General features: G+C 45.2%; 1 protein-coding gene across 1 annotated transcript in view; it reads right to left on the bottom strand.

Moving 5' to 3' along the window:
• Positions 1-17,994, bottom strand: part of NMNAT2 (nicotinamide nucleotide adenylyltransferase 2) — a 19,587-nt gene extending 1,593 nt beyond the window's left edge. The window contains exons 1-10 of the mRNA XM_032958815.2: positions 17,326-17,994; positions 12,822-12,910; positions 11,755-11,822; positions 11,551-11,629; positions 8,991-9,117; positions 8,331-8,411; positions 6,220-6,264; positions 4,707-4,783; positions 2,426-2,527; positions 2,090-2,157 (exon numbers count right to left, since the gene is read on the bottom strand). Coding sequence (XP_032814706.1) covers positions 2,090-2,157; positions 2,426-2,527; positions 4,707-4,783; positions 6,220-6,264; positions 8,331-8,411; positions 8,991-9,117; positions 11,551-11,629; positions 11,755-11,822; positions 12,822-12,910; positions 17,326-17,410 — 821 coding nt within the window. The 5' untranslated portion in view covers positions 17,411-17,994. The remainder of the gene's footprint in view (positions 1-2,089; positions 2,158-2,425; positions 2,528-4,706; positions 4,784-6,219; positions 6,265-8,330; positions 8,412-8,990; positions 9,118-11,550; positions 11,630-11,754; positions 11,823-12,821; positions 12,911-17,325) is intronic.

Here is a 17,994-nt window from a genome sequence, read left to right as displayed (position 1 = left end):
GGCGGGGGGGGGGAGGTTGGCAGAGTTCAGAGCGATAGAAGACGCTCAATGCCAAAAGCAACGGATGTATATTCTTTGGGGCTTTCGGTAAAGTCACGTAGAAAGGTTCAAAGAAGTAACTAAAAACTACGACGTTTCGATCGCAACACAAGCGGTCGTCATCGGGAAAAGGGGGAGCTTTAAGTCAAGATTCAACGGATGTATGTTGGCACGTGTCCCCGTGTGGCGTTGTAGGAGGCAGGCTGGCTTCTTGGTTGGTTACTTGCAGTGTATTGTTTACGCCTCGACCCGTTCCTGTTTAAGCACTCGTTACTGGGCCGTTAAATTCTGCGAAGATTTGAAGAGTGGCTTGTCAAAGAAGAAACGATTAGATGTGGCAAAGATGATTCGCCCACGAACCCAAACCGACACTTGTGAGAGTTTGTAAAATCCACTGCGGTTAAATCCGTGGACTCTTACAGGGGGTGGGCAAAGTGAGGCCGACTAATCATCGCCCATGATCCGCACAGCGTGATGGGAGGGATTCCTCATCCAGCAGTGGAGTGACAAAAGGGCTTCTGTATTCCATGTGCATATGATGTACATGGAATACATCGGTGTGTAACTGAAAGTGTACTTTAAACAACAAAAATTCACAACACGTTGACTAAAGAGGATATTGAAAACGATATGAGTGTAATGTCAATAAGAGAGCCTGGTAGCATAAGGGCCGTCCATAAATGACGTCACGCACCTAGGGGAGGGGGGGGGGTCAGACATTTGTGACGATGTGTGACGAGGGGAGGGGGGGAGAAATGTGACGTCACATCAAAATGCGCAACTTTAAATAAATATAGACAACACGTTCTACTTAATTAAATAGACTTTTTAATAAATGTTTTCTCCTACATCATCATAGTGCAGCGACACATTAAATACGCACTACAATGACTATAGTTTAAAGCGATTTGAAGCATATTTTATTTTCAAAATGGAAAAGTTTTTTTTGGGGGGGGGGGCAAAGCTTTGTGACGTCATATTTGAGGGGGGGTCTGACTACTTTTTGTGACGCCATGTGACGAGGGGGGGGAGGGTCAAAAATCGTCCAAAATCGCGTGACGTCATTTATGGACGGCCCCATAGCTCTTACCATCCCGCAAAGGTGTAACCCCCATGACAAGAGGCCATTGAAAAATGCCGCTACGGGCTCTGCTTCCGTTCAACACCGTACACAGATCCGGTATCGGCATTCAATTTCAGTCTTCCATTTTTAAATGCACAGCCCTGACGTCAATCCACTGCTGGATGAGGGCCTCTCCACATCCCGGTGCCTTCCATGGAGGTTATTTGACCATACTTCACCACGCTGGGCGGTGTGGGTTGAGTTGAAGGCGTGGGTGCGTAACAGAATTGTGTAGTGCAGCTGCACTGCCCCCTGCTGCCAGCTAGCCCTGTGACACCCTGTTCGCGACAACATCCTCAACATCCTTTGCTCACAAGATCGGGCACACACTAGGGCTGAACGATTTGGGGAAAATATCTAATTGCGATTTTTCTGACATTGCGATTGCGATAAAAAAATATTTTAAAGTCAAGCTTCAGTTCAATATTCACTGTGATTGAGCATTAACACAGGATACTATCAAAACATGAACTGCTCTATATATTCTAATGCAAGGATGATAACTTAAAATATATTCATTGCTTCCAACATGTATTTATTAAAATGGTTGACTTGAAATAGAACAATCAAACATAGAACAATAGTTAAGTTAAATAAATAAAGTAATAATAATAAAATAAATAAACCAATTCCAATAAGAAAGTAATAGGACTTTTCAAATCGCAAAAAATTGCATCCTTTGCGAATTGCTAACCGCATTGTTTCAAATTGCGATTTCGATATGAAATCGATTAATCGTTCAGCCCCAGTACACACACACACACACACTGGGTGATTTGGTCACAGGCGGGAGCATGTTACAGATTTTGCTTCACTGCCCTCTGCTTACAAAGTAGTTTCGCGCAACGTAGCCACTGACTCTGTTGTTTATTTTACCAGACACGACTGGATGCTGTAGAGACAGATATTTGTGTTGGTTCTTCTTACCTGCTTTTAGTTGAGCTTATGTGCGCCGTTGGTCCATCCACTGCATCGTTGACGACGTTAATGTTTTTCTGTACAAAGCAACACGTTTTATTGTCGCCGTTTTTTTATTATTATGGCACAATAATTTCCGGCGTTTAAAAATAAAACCACCACTCAAGAAATAACAATCAATAGCTGAGAGAAGACTTAATTGCAAACCTTTTTTGTTTTTACGTCCTGCCTGCGAATTTTTTTTGGTAACAACGAACGCTCGGCACATTTAGTCAATTAAATATTCACGAGAGTGCCAGCCATGTGGTCTGACCCTCGACCTTGAGAGCGCCGCCGCGGTCTGACCTTGAACTTGAGGAGGTGGCGGGACCGTCGGATGATCCGTTCCGAGTCGGCGCAGTCCCGGGGCACACAAACGACACCAAACTCCGCCAGGATCACTTTCAGCTGCACCACGAGAACGGCACGGGTTTTTTGTTTTTTTGTATTTTGTTTACATGAGACGCAGCATCCATTTCGGTAAATAAGGAGTCTCTAAAAGGGACAATAGGTGTTGATATTTTACTGTGACTGCCTTGGGGACCGTTAGAGGAACCAGTCAGTGTCAGTGGGGGGCCATGATGGACGGAGCACGCTTCTGTATGTCATATCAAGGCCGTATCTTTTTATTATAATATATATTGGGGGGGGGGGGACACATCCCCCCCCCCCAATATACAAATATGCTCAAAATGTCCCCCCCCCCCCAATATATGGCTATAAAATAGATTTCTGTTCATATGATTGTGGTTATGGTTGTACTTTATTAATTCCTAATCTCTGCCGTTACATACAATGAAACAAGAAAAGGTAAAAAAAAACAGAGCAATGTAATACAACACTCTATTAGACATTATTGTAAAAAATAAATAAAAAGTCCATCCTATGTGTTAGTGAATGTTTTAATATTTTAGGCAGGAAATTCGTTTTCAAATTTAGATTTTTTTTCTCGGGGGGGGGGACCCCCACACTCCTGGGAAGAGTTGGTCCCCCCCAATGTTGACTCCATGGCTACGGCCTTGTGTCATATATATGTCATATGTACACGGAAACGTGGGCGCCACGGTGGCGAGATGTTAACCACCTCGCTTGGTATGCAGAAGGTCGTGTGTTCTCAATCCCGACCCTGACGCCTGCTGTGTATTTGGAGTTTGTACGTTCTCCCCGTGGTCGTGTGAATTTTTCTCCGGTTTTTCCCTCCACAATTAGAAACACGCATTTCGAGTATTTGGCTGCTATGCATTTCCACGTGATGAGCCACTTCGTTGAGCTATCACTTGTGGCCAGGTCGTTTCTGAAAAAGAGCTCAGTAGGCCTTACCTTGTAAAAACAAAATAGTAAATTATATGTTGAACGTCTTTCGCGCCGTACGTAGCCAACCGCGCTAATCGGAGGTACGGGCGAAGGACGACAAACTAAACACTAAAAGCGATTCTAAAGAAATGAGATTTCAATCTATATTTAAACGTGCATAACTCCAGCGGCTCCCTTCTGCGCCGTATGAACGGAGGGGACCTAGCTGCGACACTTCTCGTGTGCAGGTTTTGAGTTGGAGTTTGAGAAGAGTAAAAAAAACCTACATGGACGAAGCCGCCTCCACGTCCATTGTGTGCATGCCGACACCCAAGTCCACTGGCATACTATTGTAATGACGACTTGAGATGGCACTTTATTGAAGACACGTTCACTTGACATCAGGCGGAGACAGCCACTGCAACAGCCCCGAGTCTCCCGCGCTCCTCCCTTATATACCGACCGAGGCCACGACCCCCATCTCGATCATTCTCGCTGACTCTGTGCGCTCGCTGTACCGGCAGACTCCACCGTCCCCTTCTGTCACCTGACCACGCTCCCTTCTCGAATATTCCCGTAGCCAGCAGTCCCTTCACACTCACAACTGATACCCCGGTCATTACCTCCCGTGGCCACTCGTCCACTCACAGCGCATGTAGGCTCAACTTTCATTAGACTATCGTTAAATCAATGAAAATGTGCAGCCACCGAACGGGGCATACGTTCTCCACTTAGGAAGTGCTCACAGTGCAGTGCATCACTCTGTGTGTTAGATATCAGCCTGCAGAAGCAGAGCTTATGAGAACTGCTTATGAATATCGCTGCAGGTGATGTTGCAGAGTGGTTGCACTTTCCCACACGCGCTGTTGCAGGGAGTAATGTTCACCACATGGCAGTCAATCGGATATTTTGATCCTCGGAGCTGGAATTCATTAAAATAAAAAAAACAAAGCTAATGTCCTTTTTTTGCGTGCAGTAATTCATGGCCAGACTGAGACAATCAACTCACTGCGCTTGAGAACCTGGTTTAATCAGAGAATCCTACCCAGATTTTAAACTAAGAATATATAAGCTGTGCAGGCGGCAAAATATATAACTGAATAAATAATTGGGGGGGGGATTAGGGAAAAATCGGGTTTAGAGTTTGGCAGGAGCAAAATTCGCCACTCAGCTGCCTCATTCAAGGAGAAGGAGGGATGTTACTTGTTATTTTGGATCGAGTAAGGTGGAACACTACAGATCGATGAGTGAAATGAGACGAGGGTCTGGCAAGAGTGGTGTGAATGTGACTCACGTCATCGTCATTCCAGAGGCCGGGGATGCTGAAGGACTCGAGGAGGTCACTCCCACACAGCAGCATGATCCGCAGCTCTGCCCACAGACACACCCACAGGACATCTCGCTTGCCTGCTCTCCTCACTCAGGCTACCACATTTAATGGAGGCTCAACCAGGACGCATGGGGAGCTGATAGCCCTATCCCTCTGTCAGCCTCGCCTACTTGTGCATAACCACGCCCACTAAATCACCAGCACCGCCCAGTGAGTGGCCTCAATTCTGACATTGGCCTGGCATACTTTTCTGCCAGCCATGCCCAACTACTCAGGTAACACTTCCCTTGGCTGCTATAAATTTCCACGTGATAAACCACTTCGTTGAGCTAGCACTTGTGGCCCGGTCGCTTCTGAAAAGAGATATATAGCTCAGTGGGCCTTACCTGCTAAAATAAAAAGTTTAGTTTTCCTGTACTATGAGTCGAGTATGAAGTTAGAACATTTTTTAACTGAAAATTTATTTTCACAAAGCTTTGGGGCTCCAGGATGGCCTTTCTGAAAACCACTGGAATGTTCCAATCAAATAATGACATTTACCATGGGCCGACAGTGTTGAATCACTCCCCGGCAGGTATTGGTTCAGTTAGACTTTGGTCTTAATTTAAAAAAACACATTAGAATAAAGCTTTCCTATTTTTCTGAGTCAGTGTGATTAATGTTGGACGACCACATTGCTTTTTTGCAGTAAACATTAATGACCTTTGCACAATTACAAACATGTCATTATTGATTTTTTACAAATATTTAGTTACTGCCTGCAGCCTGATTCTGGTATTTCTAATTACCATTATTCATTCCCTTTGTTTGGCCTTGCTTGTACATATCTTTGTTTAATGCCATGGTGGAAAGAGGTGGTGTTAACAATGAATAATGTAAATAATAAATAACTTACAGCCCATTGCCAATTGACTGCTGGATGAAGGTCTCCCAATTCCGTGAAGGCCAAGAGGGTTGTTTGACCGTACTTCACCAGGCTGGTGACTGCCAAATTGTGAGGAATGGTGGCATAGGACCGGTTTTGGTGTCAGCTGTGGCTGGGAATTAAAAACTGACCGGGTTCATTTCTCAGTTGCGCGAATCACTGCTCAGCCCCAGGTGTGAAAAGTTAAATGGCTACACGTTTGACAAATGATCATTCGATTTCAATGTCAATCGGTGCTTAATTTCAGCCAGAGCAGATGAACACCGTGCCAGGAATTATTTTGGCACGCCTCATCCGTCTCGCCTTATTTTGTCCGAAACTTGGAACATAGGGTACAATGATGTAGAATTATTATAGAGAAGCGTGTATTGTAGTCTAGTGGCAGTGCCCTATGACAATGACCCCTACTCATAGGCCCTACGTCAATAGTTTATAGTCCATGCCAGCTTGGCAGCGGGTGAGGAATTAAGCCGTGATTTTAATGCATGTCACTCTTACGATAATGCAGAGTATAATACCTCCTTTACCACCCATACTGTGAATCACACTCACCAATCTCTTCATATCGAACACTGTTGCCAAGGTTGGCATTCTCGTCTGAAAAAAATAACAACAACAACAAATATTTGCAATTGAAACGCTTCAGCAAGTTCGGGGAGTAGTAACGATGTGTGCAAATGCTTAAGGAAAGGGCCGTTGGGTTGGTCATCCTAAACTAATTCTGGTCGTGCTCATTTCCGTAAATCAATAAATATTTAGTTTTAATTTCACTCGTGCTTTTTATAGGTCAAATAACTCTAAAAGCAATGAAATCAGAGTGACTGGAATTTCATCCAAAAGGATATGTAATATATGCTCCAAGGGCGACTATCACCGCACCGCGCTGTTAGATTGCGGTCGTGAAATTTACTTTTGGTAACAATTTTCTCAGAAAGATTAAAACTTTCTTTTCATGTCCGACTATTTCATCATTGTCATTATCAGCTATGATCAATCCACTTCTGCATAAAGGCCTCCTCTATCCGTCACCATCTCTTGTGATCCCTGCACTGTAACAATCCACCTAGCACCTACGCATGGCCTGATTTCATCGCTCCATCTCTCCGGTGGATGTACTTTCAGGCGTATTTCCTTCATATTTTAGTGAAGATATCGTTAATATTAAATACGTAAGGCTCAATTTAAATACATCTTTAGGTTTTTTTTTCGTGCGATCATCAACGATGATCGATCAAACCGCTGCTGGATCGAGGCCTTCCCATGCTGTCGCCGTCTCTCACAAATCCCGCAACGTCGTAAATCCGCCAAGCGCATGCACACGAGCGGATTTCGCCGCTCCATCTCCTCCCCAGTGGACGTTTTCCCGCCGTGCATGCTGTTGCAATTTCACTGATTTATTTCCAACATTTTGTCGCAGTTAATTTGAAGCGTATTTATGCACGGCGCGTCCACCGCGTTTCGTGTGGTACCTTTACGAGGCGGTCCAGTCCCCGCGGGAGGAGAATTTATTTCGTGAATTAGCCATTCGCAGGGGGGCTTGCAGGGGCCATTTTTCCAGACAAGAGATCTTATTGAACTGGAAATCCTATTGGGATCCTCGCCAAGACAGCCGTGATTAACGCCGCACTCCTATTCAAGAGCGTCGCGGGTTCATTAAACTTTCACGTGGTTGACAGGGATCTGGGGTTTAGCATCCTATCGAGAAACACCGCACTACATTTCATCACCGCTCCTTCGTTCACCACGTTAACAACAATAACTAAAGTCATGGATCATTTACGGCCCTTTGTAAATCCACTGCCGGATGAAGGTCTCCCCATGCCGTGTCGGTTATGGGTGCTGTTTAGCCGGTATTTCATCACGTTGGGTCAGTGTGAGTTGGTGAAGTCCGTGAGGGACAAAGGACCGGTTCGGATATCGCTCGCCACCGATGTTCGCCGTGGCCGAGAATCAAACTCGAGTCGCAAGGTTCATAACCCAGTGTGCTAACCACCGTGCCACCGCCCCCCCCCCACTCCCTCGTGTTAAAAAAGTCAGGAGCATAATTTCCCAGGCAGGAGCATTGCCCCTACTAATCATATTATGCCACTTTCACCAACTTTCTCACTATAAAGTATCGGCGTGTAAAAAAGTAACAATTCAGCCAATAAAATAATTCTTAAGCTCACAACATTCGCATCGAATTGAGCGTACAGTATAATAATTAATTCTGTATACTTTATGCTATTTACGTGGAAATTATATTCCAGTGTGATATTAACTCCTCGAGCTAACAAACCCTGTGCAGATGAGATGCATCAACACATTGCACCGTTAGAGAATTGATTTTGAATCGATTCGTGACCACACCCCCCCCCCCTCATGTGGTAATAAATTATCGAATCGGCTTCGGGAGGGTGGATTCGCGAGTAGGTGGGGGGGCTGGCGGGGGGCGAGGCGTTTACATGCAAGGTACAAAGCTCTCGGCGCACAACGGTCCCGTTACGAACTCGTGTGGTCAGGCAGAGATGGCAGGCGATCGGTCGTTGCTTCGCGTGCGACTGCGGAGACAATTAGCGCGGGGGCCGTGCGAACAACGGTCCCAGCGCATCTCCACCGGGGGGGAAATCGACGTGAAAAAAAACCCGGAAAACTTGCGAGTGCCGCCGTTGAACCCTGCTTACCGATGTAGGGAAAGAGATCAGCTTTGGGACGAAGGCAGCACACCTTGCCGATGCTCTCTCCAAACTTGCTGATCAGTTTTCCTTGCAGGCACGCAGGCAAAAGAGCAGACACGCGCACGCACACACACACACGCACAGATGAAGGACTGGCAAATCGCCGTCTAGGCTGTTGGGGGTAGTTTTGATTTGCATGTACACACACAGCTCGTGTGTCGATCTACCGGCGGATGAGGGCCTTGCCACCAAACCGATGGAGTTGGCCGAACATTGCAATGGAGGACCATCCTCAGAAAAATGGTCTTGAGTGAGGCTTTCCTGGTGGAAGCAAACGCCATTTATTGACGCAATGCAATGCTACGGCGGCAGGCGACACAAAGCAGTACAGCAAAGGTCACAACCACACCGCAACTTCTACGCTCCCACATTTACGCCCATCGCCTTCACAAACCGGCCGCGACCAGCACGGTGAAGTATGGTCAAACGACCCCCCCCCCGCCCCCGACGACCCACACAGCATAAGGGGGGAGGAGGGGGGGAGGAGAGGGGAGGGCCCTCATCCAGCGGTGGATTCACAAAAGTTGTCTCTGCAACAAACAAACAAAAAAAACCGATGCAGATTTTAGCGAGCGGACTTCAAAGCGAAGGGATTTCTGGAATTACCGGGCGTCGACTTCTGGAGCGGCACCGAATTGGCGTCCTGCGTGGCTGGGCGCGTCTCGTTGTGCGGCTGCTTGATGACGGGAGACGATGGGGAGTTCACGTTGGAGAGGATGCATCCGGTCACACGCTGTGCGTGCGCACACCAGACGCGTCGTCAGCACAAATTCACCGTCGTCGTCGTCGGCCCCAATACTGCGAACCGTTCATAATTCGCCCACGTCCCAGGGATGGCTGCGGTGAAAGGGCCCTCGGGTGTTCTGGCACACCTTGAATTGTTTTTGGTTCTGCGGAGTTCGTTCGGTGCGTCCTTGGGAGACGAGCTTAGTGTTTCATCGGGCGATTGTCGTTTGGCTTTCATCGTGCCCATTTAGTTTTCGTTAGGTAGTGTGATTAAAAAAAAATACATGGACACGAGGATGTTCCCATTACCAGAAGGGTTTAAGAAGATAAACGTGCACGGGTGGACTTCATCTGTTCGTTCAAATTACGGGCCTAATGATTCGTCCCCCTCGTAATTCAATGAATTGCCCCAATTCACGGTAATTAATTAATGCATATATATTTAACATTGTGATTAATATAGCGAACCCATTGCGTAACGAATTCACAAATCAGAAGACAATTTTTTTTACACTTTTGACTTAAAAGTATTTTCTCTCCGCCTGATGAAGACCGCTTGTGTTGTGATCGAAACGTCGTGGGTTTTGTGGGTTTTTTAATTATTATTTTTTATTTTCTGTCTACGTGACTTTACCGAAATAACCAAATAATATAACTTTTTACACGCTTAGCATCAGAGGCGTGAACTATGACCTCAATAATCAAATACAAATTTACTTCGTGGGGCTCTCTGTAATTAGTATAAAGGTGACTCCCTTTTTTGAAAATAGTTGTGCAACAATGCAGAATAAAGTTTCATGCACATAGCCGAAGATCCCCTCTGTAGCCGTTAACAGACCGTTAGGACAAGTGCTGTTAACGAGCGCCTATGAAGGCCGGCAGGGCACACAGGGGGTGGGTGCTTATGTGTTACACATTGCAGCAGGCACTCAAATTAAGGCTCCGTTGACCTGGAGGAGGCCCAGAACCAGTGGAAATATCCGCCACTGTTATTGGTAGTGAATGGTAATCGAACTCGGGTAACCGCGTTTGTAAGCGCAAAAGGACTGCCGCTTCCCATTTACATGTACAAAAGACAAAAACAAATATTCCCGTTATAGCCTTGATAGACTGTTGGGGCAAGTGCTGTTAGCACACATACACACACCTGTCAACCACCTTATTACAGACCAATTCAGACCTTATTGGTCACCCCGTACCCTTATAAATCTCAATGTTCATCCATTGTTTGTGTTTCTCCCCCAAGGGAGAAACACAAACAAATAGAAAAAAAATTGTTGCCCGTATTGAAACGGCTGTACGCCGTATGGACCTTAAAACTCAATTTCCCTGCACAAGAATACGGGTAAACCATCTGGGTTCACAGCTACCGTTCGAAGCCTCACACTGCAGAATCAACAAATGCCGATCTAGCGGTCTCTGCCCAAGGCCAGCCTCTTGGTTAAAGTTTCCTCCATCTTCTCTCATCTAACTGCTCCCTCTTCCTCTTGTTCTATGGATCATGGATCCCCTTTTTATTCAAGTAATCGAACGGTGCCTTTCTTTTTTATAACTCTTGGCCCTTATCCCCAACAACCCGAAAGAAGCCTTCCCCTCTGCCAATACGTCTGCGAGGAAATATTGCAATCGCGCGTCTCTCCTCCCGAGCCCACTCGAGCACTTACGCGTTACTTCCATCCAGGTGGGGGGGGGGGGGGGGGGGGGGTTCCCCGTTCAACGCCAAATCCGCAATGTTAAAGATTTCCAGTCGTCTAACGTGCACGTACTGTAGTGTACAACGTCGCTGTTGTACACTACAGTTGACCCTGCTTGTGTTTCTGTGCCAGATAATGACCGTACACGATCTGTAAATACTCGGGAGTGTGTGACTCGTAATTATTTCAAACAGATTTTATATCCGTATGCTTATACGCAACTCATAGTACTATACGGGGAAGACGGTTGTGCATGATTACATTTGGCAGCGCAATAGTTGGTGTGAGAGGATGCGATGTTCACCTACAATGCATTTGTATGAATAATTTTCTCAGGATGAAGGTGTCCTGTTATTCTTGCTGTTAACAGCCCCCACTGAAAAGTGTCATTCAACACTTGTTCGTCGTTATTTACGATTGCAGTGTTGTACAATTTATTTCTGAGGATGTTTAAATATCCTGCTTATGTTTCCGTGAATGGCATTACAGAGTGTCGGACGATACAATGAGTTCTCATTTACATGTTAAATTAATTGTTATTATTTGCATGGCATTTGTATTTGATTCATAGGCAGCATTACTTAGAATTCAAAAGTGATTTCCTGCTCAAATGAGCAATGCAGTGGACTCATCCCCGATACCATGGTGGACATTCTACATTCCTATGGCTGGGGCGAGTCTATCCAAAGGTTAACCGCTATTGACCTTCCCGACATATTTACCTTCCCGACAACAATCATGTTTACCTTCATTAACTCTCGGTGGTGTTCCAGAACGTCACAGGTCGTCTGCCATTTCTCCTGGTAACATTCCCACGGATCCACCCTGAAACGAAATATTTTTTTGCTGTTCAAAAAGTACAGAAAAATGTATTTCCTCCAGTCCTGGTTAATATACAAGCGAAAAGCACGCGGCAAGTGTGGAGGACATGATAGATGTTGCAGTATTACCTGATCCAGTCGGAGTTCTGTACTGCCAGCTGGCACATGCTTAGTCGATGTCGACTTGAAATAAGGCCCTGTAGTGAAATAAAGTCACAAATAAACGGCACTCAAAACTCCCAGCTTTACCGTAGGAAAAAATCCCACAATGCGTAGCATCACAAAAATTAATACGAAAACAATAAGTAACTGGAGGTCGATAATGCACCGATCGTATTAGTCAACTTCAGAAGTTGATGCTGATAATATTAACGTGTTTTATAATAATAAGTGTAAAATACTAATGTACATAATCACCACGTATAAGAAACAGGCCAGTCAGATTAATATTTATTTTTAAAAAACATCCTTTTTCCAGTTCTGATATTTACCCGACCAAAATACAGCAACCGAATAAACAATTTCCAAAAAGTGCTCCAATCATGCCCCGTAATTTAAGCACCGAATCCAAGAGTTTACCATATCAAATGAGTCACCCATAGTTCCAAGGTTACAGCTGCAGATAGCATTTCTGCTAATCCCAAAATGTACATGCCACTTTCCCACGACCACCGAGAAGTGACCCGGTCCAGGCGAGGCAAGCGCAGGCTCCCGCCCGGGTCACCCACAGTAGCCATTTTGTGCGAACCAGGCAGCAACAGATTTGTCTGTCTCGTGTCTAATGAGTGGCATTGACCCCCCCCCCTACCCTAACAGATGCCCACGTCTCTTACCCAGGCTTCTCTTAGAACCAGGCCTGACATCATGTGGTCAATTGAGAAACAGCACAAGTGGTCATTTTATAGTCCAACGTCATGGCTGGAATTCTTGGAATAGTCTACCATAATTTAGACGTAAAAAAAAACTATATTTCAGAAATGTATTATTGCTTTCACCTTGGGCTGGGAGAGGGAGTGATGGTGGGCATGGAGTGGTAGGAGCTGCGCCCATGAATTATATTGAAGTGATGGGTCAATAAAAGAGCTGTGCCAGGCATTTTCTCAAAAGGCCGGTACAGCATGGGTCTGCTTTCCATTGACAGTAGAAACGAAGCATCGGTCATTGCACACCTTGCCCAGGCCCAGAGGCGTACGTACCTGCTTTCTGTAGCCATCGTGCACTGGCGAGATGATGCCGCCGATGACAATAAAGCGGCCGGACTTGTGCAAGTAATCCCGTGCATCCTCTGTGGGCGACACATCATTCACGAGTCTGGCCACTTAAAATGTCACTTTAAAAATAAATTAATGAAATATGTTAATTATCTACTATGGCAGAGTTTGAGCTGAAGCAGTTGAATGTCGGTGGTATTAAACAATGCGAGGCATGTACAAAGTCATAATCATTTTTAATTGTTGGTTCATTTGGTACTTAATTTGAATTTCAAATATAGTACAATACCGTAATAAGTATAAAATAACATGCACACAACAACATTGTTTAATATCATTGATGTGCCGTTGGGGGGGGAGGGGAGCGGGAGGTTACAAAATGCAATGGTTAAATGTTATCAGGAACATTAAAATCATCTGGGAAATGTGGAACAAAAATGTTTCCACACGTTTGAATATCGTCACTCCGCGTAAGGCTCAATGCTCGATGTCCGGCGGCTTGCAAAAACCGTTTGTGTCACCATCAGAGATGTTGAACGAGGCGTTATATTCCATCCCTCTAACCCGCTTCACTGTGGCACCCAGAATACCGTTAATCTGACACCGTTTTTGCCCTAAGCTGCGAGAATTAAACCTGGTATGAGAGAGATCAGCCGGGCGTAATAAGAGGATGAGTCACCAAGGCAGCTTGCGCATTCGCCTGGGGGGGGCCCTGCACAGCAGTGGTTTGGTGGATGCACAGGTGGCTTTTAATAACTGGAGTGTTATGTTAGCACAAGCGTTCTATGTCTATAGTTGCCAGCCGCGGCTGAGACTGTCGAAAAGTGCACAATGTATATCATCAATATTCACGTGAGAAAAAAAGAACGATAAGGTTAATGAATTGAGCGCACACATTTTATGTGAATAAATGACACATTTCTGAAATGAATCAACGAGAAAAGCACGTCAGAGAGGATATCCGCCGCAGAGATGGAGCGATTAAATCGCCTTGTGTGTCGGAGCCCAATGGATTGTTGCGTGACGTGGCCATGAAGAACGGCAACAGCTTTGGGAAGCTTTAATCCAGTCGTGGCTAGATCATGGCCGCTGATGATGATGATGGATTTACTGAAGGCCTATCGTCGCTGTAATTAAGTCTGCACATGAACTTAGATTAACAAAAAATCTGCATAATTGGTTTCTTAAGGATCGCCATAAATTTTCAGAGTTCTCTTTCAGCTGTGCACTTGTACATCTCCAAACGCAGTCAAATCATTCCTGTAAATGTCAGGCCATACGTTTCAGTATGGGAATTGTCTTCAAGAGGCACACAGCTCAAAGAGCACTATGCCACGCCGTGTCCAGTGCTGTCTGGTGAACCGTACTCGCACCACCGTCTTAGGTACGTTCAGCGGTGGAGCTATCGAGTGTGCAGTCGGTGCAACTGCACCAGGGCGCGTGTGTGTGGGACCAGCCCAGGTGCCAAGGTATTGAAGAGAAGGTCGGCAGATGGTGGGCCCTATTTAATTCCTTACGCAAAGGGCCCATGCCAACGACACTCGGCGACTGGGTACTGAGCTCCCAACTGCGTGCGTAAGGGCTCCTGTCGTGGATAACAAATCGCCTGTCCATGACATATTGGTGCATGTGATTGCACTGTCCGTTCTGCAGAGACATATACCCAAGGTTACGTCTCACACTCTGGGAGCTGACACCCAGTTTTTTGCTCCTTCACCCATTACCGTAGGGATAAAAAAACACCACCACTAGTAATAATAACGACATGTATTTGTCAAGGAAAGCGCCGTTAAGTCTCAAGCCTGTTTTAGGAGGGTCCTGCATTTGGATGTTTGGCCAGTTCCTTTACGAGGAGTGATTTGAATGTAGAAGGAAAGCAGTATGCACAGAGAAACCCCACTTACAAATCTTAGTCTCCCTTTGAATAGTTATATTTTTTGGTTCTTTAGGTAAAGTCACGTAGATAGAAAACGTATAATAAAAAATAAAGTAAGTAAATAAATAAATAGTTGCCTATAAAGAAAGAAATAGAACACACATTTGTAATCTGCACCTCATATCTCTCCCTACAAAGGAAAACAGAGATCCTGCAATTTGCTCCGTTCACTTCATCGTATTTGGTTACGCTTGGCACGGAGTATAGAAAACAAAGCCTGTTGCAGATCCATTGACTCTTCTCCAAAACAAAGCCTTAGGATGTCCACAGCACTGACATTGGATATGTGACAAATAGCACCATTAGACAGACACTAATCACTGGAAATCATGGCTTGCTAGGCAATGGAAATGTTGAGCCTACACCATTTATTTTCACTATTAATAAGGCTAGGGGATTTGACTTAATTGGTTGCAACACGTATTTTTTATTGTTCGTTTCCTACAAGGATAATTCAGATTTAGTGCCGTCCGTGGCAACCACAGTGCAGATGCTGCTAAGTGCACTAATCAGTTCCCCTCCAGCCAAGAAGTAAATTGCATAATAGCAGTGAATTACCAACCTGTTTTTATTGCAGAGCAATAGCTCACATGACTGCAGGGAAGCCGAGTGCTCCACTGCACCTCATTTCTCAGATTCTGGTACACAGGTGCCTTTAGTCCAAGGACGTGCACGCATTGAGAGGCAACGAGTCGCGTTCTCAAGCCTTTTGACGAGCCAATCCTGGCATTATTAGGTTGCCATGGGAGACATGCGTCAGCTCCAACAACATGCAATTTCCTGTAACATTGGCGTCGATCTTAGCGATGTGTGCCTTCACCAGGATTCATATAGAAAGGGTAATAAATCACGTAGCAAAGGCCACTTAGCTGAGCAGTTTAAATAGGATTTTCTGGAAATAGTACCGTGCGACCTCTGGTTGTATGAGGGCAACCTCTTTCCTCCCTCTTCAACAGGCTTCCATTTTGAATATTCTTTTCTACAGTTGTAGGTAAATCATTCAATTAGACCCGTTAACTTTATTCAGTATTCGTTTCCAAATCTGCGAAGCAGCTCTTTGCCAGATTGTACATTACGGTCGGATGTTTAATAATTTCAGACATTACTGCACTTAATTTTAATGTACAAAAGTCACTGGAACATAATGCTCTGTATTTGACTCATTTTCACTCCTCCACATTCTCTAGCTTTGATCAAGGCCGTTTGATCAAGGCAAATATGATCGCTATCAGAAGACCCTGCCTGAATTTGTATTTATTTTAATAATGTATATGTTTAATTAACAAACCAGTGTAGGTTGGACCAAGAAAGCACATTTTCTATGGTCACTTACATATTAATATAAATGTTACAAAATAACTATATTTTTTGCAACTATTGGTTCGATTACTGCACATTTTTTGCTATATTGTTGAGAAACGGCTTATACGTTAAACCACGCAATCAATATCATCATCAGCCATGGTCAATCCGCCAGTAATTTAAAAAAAACCTGGTAACGTATTCACATTTATATTCAATTTCATCTCCGTTGTGAAACATAAAATAAACATTTCTCTGCTGTGAAACTGCTGCACATTAATGCCCGTATTTATTAGCGACTGAGAAGAACAATCGCACACACATTAACACACACACATGTGTATTTACATCATCATAATCATTTGTAAAGCACTCGAAGACGACAATAGAACACACGTCTCCCGCGCGTTGCGATAACACCAGTGTAGAGAAAACGTAAATATCTTATAAATGACCATACCATGCACACGTACGTACGTACACAAACGCACACGGAGCATTAAAATCACCGTTGCCATTGCTTTACCGCAAACATTATTTCAGCACCGCGGTCGGTGGACAGCTCCCGCGGATGCCACACGCACACACACTGCATGCGTTCAATTTGCCGTTCGAAAATACATAAGCCGAACGGTATTATTTCATGGGCGCCTATCTATCTATCTATTCCGCATTTGATCTATCAGGAAGCAGTCCAAACTCGGGTCACATTATTAAACAGCACGAGGCCACGCGTTCTACAACAGCTCAAACCATATTATTGGTTCTTTCGGTAAAGTCACGTAGAAGGGAAACAATAAAATAATAAAAATATAAAACAATAAAATTCTCACGACGTTTCGACTGCAACACAAGCAATCATCATCAGGTGTGAAAACCACAACAAGAAATTTTGAAAAAGCTCAAACCAAACAGCCCTGGGTGGAGCGATACAACTAAACAGACACGGCAAAATCTGTCGGCGACCACAAATATGCGAGGAAAATTTCGAAGCACATTTTAAACAAAAGTGAATCGCTTACTACACGACACATCAGCATTACTCGGATTTAAAACGAGTGAAGGTGTACGATTGATACTTATTTTAAACCACGTGTGTATACTTCACGATACCCCAGCACACAAAGCGCCGAATTAAACGTGTAAAATGAGTTGCATCATTCATCCGAGCACAATCATAACCGTAAACCGCGGTGATGGGGTGTTAGTGTTGTACGATCGGTAATTATAAAACTGAATATCGGCTCCTACCGAACATCTGTAGATGGCCTTTGGTGACTGGGTTGAAGCTCCCGCAAGCCAGCAAGATCACGTGAGTTTTCGTCTGCTCGGACATGATGATGTTTATGATAGGCCTTGGATACCGACCGCACAAAGACGGCCACTCCTCCGGGTCCACCCAAAACCAACAACCGAGAAAACACTGCAGGAATCTAGCCGCTACTGTAAATCCTGCTTACACGCCCCGCTCGTCCTATTCTGCAGACAGGCGGCGGAATTCCTCCGACTGCTATCGTAGCATTCAATCCTTTATGACAGAGCACGGGCGCGAGCAGTAGCAGCAGTCGCCGTCGCTGACAGGCTGTAATAACGAAGCCCACCACCAGCCCTCCTCGCCCGACTGCGATGGGGGATGATGGTGCACAGCTCCTGACGCGAACAGTGGCCGACCCTGGCACAGCAGCTATTCCACGTCTGTGGACGGGGCGGGTCTGCGTGCGCCAGTTAAAGGGACCTCACGCACCCTCGCGCATGCATTCGGCTATTCATGTATTTGTCTAATTCGCCCGCATGTAATAATTATCGCACGTGAGCAACCCCACCGGCATGCGGTGGCCAACACCCAGCGGTTATTGTCAGCGTGCAATGTAACAGGACGGGCGAATGGGTCAGGTCTATCGAGACACGTCACAGGAATGC

Source organism: Petromyzon marinus, chromosome 22 (assembly GCF_048934315.1).
Source record: "Petromyzon marinus isolate PM22_M1 ecotype Great Lakes invasive population chromosome 22, UKy_Petmar_22M1.pri1.0, whole genome shotgun sequence".
Lineage (NCBI taxonomy): Eukaryota > Metazoa > Chordata > Hyperoartia > Petromyzontiformes > Petromyzontidae > Petromyzon > Petromyzon marinus.
The sequence above is the reverse complement of the archived record's forward strand: the minus strand, read 5'-3'. Positions and strand labels throughout refer to the sequence as shown.